Here is a 4,795-nt window from a genome sequence, read left to right as displayed (position 1 = left end):
AGTAAGCAAAAATAGAGAAGATAAAAGAATACGAGATAGGGCAAAAGAGATAATGTCATTAGATCACTTATGCTGACCACAGAAATCAGCCGAACCAGTACACTTTGCCACTATAGTACAACCAGGGAAAAACACAGAACAAGGACAGACTTGAGAAGTAGGACAAGAGACTCATTTATTACGGAGGGGGATTAGGAGTGAATGACGTCAATAACAGAGTCATGCATTCTTTTGCATCAACATGAGCCTGAATGATATGCTTGTTAAGAGACTGAACTTCCTCACTGAGTGAGGCATTTGTCTTCAGCAGCTGTGCATTTTTATCTCTCAACCTTTCTACTTTCTCCACTGGTACCAAGTCCCTTACAAATAGTTTGTTGCATCTGAACCTTGAGTTGTGCAATCTCAACCTCCTTTGTGTTCAAAGTTACAGTAAGATCATTCAACTCCCGCTTGAGACATGATTGTTGCTCAAGAAGATCAGACACATAGGACTTATCTTTAACCTTTCCCTCAGCACATTCACATTCCAAGAGAGTGGTAGGGGAAAACATCTGCTTGACAATACCATGTACTCCTCTTCCAAGAGGTACTTCAAAGTGGTTGAACACATGATTCAATAGATATCCATATGGTATGCCATGTTTGGCATTCTTCCAAGTCATCACCATGTGCATGTGCTCAAGCATGATTGGAGGAAGATTGATGGTTTCCAATTCATCCAATTGTTCTATGAGGAACAAATCAGTAGCAGATGTTACATTTCTCTTCTGACTCCATGGCACCAAGACCTTGTTGATGAACTCAAACATCAACTGATACTCTCCTCTTAGGAATTTCTTAGACAAGCCAGCACGTTTTATGTCCCTACGCTTGGTAGCTCGTTCAGTAAACTCACTAGAAGGTTTGCAGCCTTCAATAGAACTGATCCCTTTAGATGGGACACCCAAAATGATTCCCAAACTCTCTTCATTCAGATAAATTTTGACCTTTTTAACTGTCGTTCGGATCCCTCCATCATCGAGAAGCTCCATCTTGTAGAAGAATTCCCTCACTTCATGCTCATACAGATAAGGTGCTGGAGCTTCAAAAAGGTGTTCCTAATTTTGTAATGACACAGAATTGAAAAGAGTAGACATACCAATTTTGTAAAAATTTCCGGATCAAACATCCTCCCATTCAACACTTTTTGTTTCTCCATTTCTGTAATAAGCTCTTCCCTGGTTAACACTTTTTCTTCCACTGGCTTCTGAACAGAAGGGTTTGGTCCCTTTACGAGTTTTGGTTTCACAAGAGCCTTTTTATTCACCTTGTCCTTCTTCACCGATGATTTCCTCACTAACTTAGGACCCCCTTTAGCTTTGACCCGTTCAACTTTTGCCTCCTCCCTCCATTTAGCCACAGCTCTGACAATATCATCAAACGTTGTCTCACTTGAGCCTGCATGGAGAGGTATTGAGGTAGGTTCCTCAGCAAGCACATGGCCATCCCTTCTTCATCTCCGGTTTCTTTATGTTTGGACTTCATTTGCCGCCAAGGAATCTCCCATTAATTTTTAAGTCTCACATATGGTCACATATCTTCATTTTCCTCCTCCTTTGGTCGGAGAATCTACCATTTTTCCTTTTCCCTTTTTTTTCTTTTCCTTTCTGACTTAGTAGGCTCATCGTCAAGTTTAGCCTCAGGCACAACATCAATTGCTCCCAGATCTAAAACTTTCATATTCACAACATTATCCCCTCGAAACCCCTTTTCTATGCCAGACTAAAGGTGTTTCTTCTTCCTCCTCCTCCTCACTATCAACATCAAATGCTTTAAGAGTTTGGTCGAACATAGGTTGAGCACTGTGAGGGACCTATTTCGGCGATCTCAACTCTTGTTCCGACAGAGTTGGTTGAATGTCTCCTCTGAGAGAGGCCAACCTTTGGATTTCCACTAATTTCTTTGAAGCTACTAGAATATTGGACTCTATACCCTTGCCCTCAGGCAGGTCCCTTTTAAATAGTCGCTCAAACATGGTAGATGACATAGGCCTAGATGCAACTTCTCAATCTTCAGAATATGTCTCAAGAGTGGGCTTCACAACTGATTCAACCTCGAAATTTTGGGACTCTTTGCCGGATAGAACTAAAGTTGGAGAACAAGGCAATATTTTCCCAGAGTTGAGTACAAGACACGCCACCACTTCAGTATGGGGTGTGACAGATTCAGCAATCTCACCAACCCCACAGAACGGCGTGGATAGAGATTCTTCTGGGGGAGGAATTGAGAAATTGAATGAACTGGGATTTTCAACTTCTTGGGAGAGAGGGAGTTTCGTAGGAGAAGAAGAGTTAGACATTTTTGTTGAGATGAGAAGAGGAAGATTGGAAGAACGATGAGAGAATTCAAAGGAGAACAGGAAGTATTTGTGATTTTTGGGTTCTCTCAAAAGGTTGTATTTAATAGGGTATCGGGTCCTTGAACAGTAGCGACACTTGTTTTTAAAGTGAAAAGACGTCTGAAACTGACACCATAAATGGGAAGAAGATATGTGGCAGTGACCGTTGACAGAAAATTGTGTGGCAAAAAGTGATACTAACCAGGTCCCTCTCTATAGATAGCCATGCCTGTATGATTAGATTTTCCCTTTAACCAACATGCCATGAGTGTGTACCTGCAGTAAGGTACCAGATGTGAATTCACAAACGATAAGCAATACAACTTATAGATACCTTCCCTCCCTAACATAGTCAAATGAGAGGCTTCATGCAAGCTTGTCATGGAATCAGGTGATCTTGTGCAATCCCAGCTTCAGCCTGTTCTTGATGATTTTTTCTTTGCTCAATGCCTTGGTAGAAATATCAGCCACTTGATCTTCTATTTTGCAGTATCTCATCACCACATTGCTCTTCTCAACACTGTCCATAAGAAAGTGGTGTCTCGCATCTATGTGTTTGGTCCTCTTATGTTGGACAGGATTCTTGGCCATGTTCATTGCACTTGTACTATCGCATATTAGAGGAATAGTATATGTGAGAACACCAAAGTCTTTGAGCTACTGCTTGATCCACAAAAGTTGAGCACAACATGATGCAACATCCACATATTCTGCCTCGGTAGTTGATAAAGCCACCGAGTTTTGCTTCTTGGTGCCCTATGAAATCAGTGATGACCTTAAGAAAGGCACCATGCCAAAAGTGCTTTTTCGATCAACAAGACAATCTGCATAGTCAGCATCAACATATCCAATTAAGTCAAATGAATCACCAGAAGGATAGAAGAGGACCAGGTCTTGTGTTCCCTTTAAATATCTCAGTATTCGCTTGGCTGCCTTTAAGTGTGATTCCCTTGGAGCTGTTTGGAACCTGGCACACATCCCTACACTGAAGACTATGTCTTGCCTACTCACTGTGAGATATAGAAGTGACCCAATGATTCCTCTGTACATGGTCTGATTGACATCAATCCCTTCTTCATCCATATCAAGTTTGATACTTGTGCTCATGAGAGTGTCAAGAACTTTTGCCGAGAGCATGCTGAATTTTTTGAGCAACTCTTTTATGTACTTCTCTTGGCATATTGATGTGCCCTAAGGGGACTGTTTGATTTATAGCCCCAAGAAGAATGTAAGCTCCCCCATCATGCTCATTTCAAATTCGCTACTCATCAAGGCTGCAAACTCTTTGCATAGTGAATCTTAAGTAGCTCCAAAAATAATACCATCTACCTGCACAATCAACAGCTCCTTACTTCTGGACTTTAAGAACAAAGTATTATCAATTTTGCCTCTCTTAAAACCGTTTGCCAAAAGGAATTTTGACAGGCGCTCATACCAAGCTCTAGGAGCTTGCTTTAGACCATACAAGGCTTTATCCAATTTCAGAACATGGTTTGGAAGATCAGCATCTTCAAAGCCTGGAGGTTGTTTCACATACACCTCATCTTTCAGATACCCATTCAAGAAGGCACTTTTAACATCCATTTTAAAATATTTGAACTCCATGTAGGCAGCAAAGGCTATTAAAATATTTATGGCTTCCATTCTGGCTACAGGAGCAAAGGTCTCATTGTAATTAATCCCTTTCTCTTGATTATACCCATGTGCCACTAGTCTTGTTTCTGGTGATGTTTCCATGCTCATCAAGCTTGTTTATGAAAACCCATCTAGTCCCAATAATGGTCCTGTTGAGAGGTTTGGGGACCAAGTTCCATACTTTTCTCCTTTCAAACTGATGAAGTTATTCCTGCATTGATGTTACCCAGTCAGCATCATTTAAGGCCTCTTTGATATTCTTGGGCTCAATTGTGGATATGAAAGCTGAATATACAACTAGATTTCTTGTTTTGGATCTAGTTTATATTCCAGAGTCAAGTGGAGAGACAAGATTGTCCAGAGGATGAGAAGGTTGATGTTTCCATCCAGACTTTCTTGATATCTCCTCTTCAAGATCAACAGTCGATTCATCTTCTTCAGGCTCTTTGTTCAGAGAGTTTATCTCTTGAGTTGTACCAGAGGGACTAGGTTCCTATGTAGGGTTTGCATTGTTTTCTTCATTTGACATTTGCTCAGCTGCAGGATTTTGGATTACCTTGTCTTGTTGGCCCTCCATAAGTTCCTCATTTTCAATTTCTTCATTATGTTTAGTATTGATCAGATCATTAGATCCATCAAAAATCACATGTAGACTTTCTTTAACACATAGAGTTCTTTTGTTGAAAACTTTGTATCACCCCTTGATCACTCATGGCATCAAACTTGCCAAGGTCGTACTTTCCACTGTTCAATACAAAATACTTACACCCAAAAACCTTT

At 40.7% G+C, this 4,795-nt stretch overlaps 1 protein-coding gene across 1 annotated transcript; it reads right to left on the bottom strand.

The window, feature by feature from the left end:
* Window positions 1-2,767: 2,767 nt before the first annotated feature.
* LOC125845885 (uncharacterized mitochondrial protein AtMg00240-like) lies at window positions 2,768-3,517 on the bottom strand. Its single transcript, XM_049525376.1, has 2 exons — window positions 3,156-3,517; window positions 2,768-2,987 (listed from the first exon to the last, which is right to left on the bottom strand). Exons 1-2 carry the CDS (start codon window positions 3,515-3,517, stop codon window positions 2,768-2,770), a joined length of 582 nt encoding a protein of 193 aa, XP_049381333.1.
* Window positions 3,518-4,795: the final 1,278 nt, after the last annotated feature.

Source organism: Solanum stenotomum, chromosome 11 (genome assembly GCF_019186545.1).
Source record: "Solanum stenotomum isolate F172 chromosome 11, ASM1918654v1, whole genome shotgun sequence".
NCBI classification, from domain to species: Eukaryota; Viridiplantae; Streptophyta; class Magnoliopsida; order Solanales; family Solanaceae; genus Solanum; species Solanum stenotomum.
This window is presented reverse-complemented; position numbering and strand designations above follow the sequence as displayed.

Coding starts and splice junctions, on each gene's coding strand:
- LOC125845885 (XM_049525376.1), bottom strand. CDS start 3,517: ATGCTCTCGGCAAAAGTTCTTGACACTCTCATGAGCACAAGTATCAAA. Junction 2,988..3,155: donor GGCATGGTGCCTTTCTTAAG/GTCATCACTGAT, acceptor AATATGCGATAG/TACAAGTGCAATGAACATGG.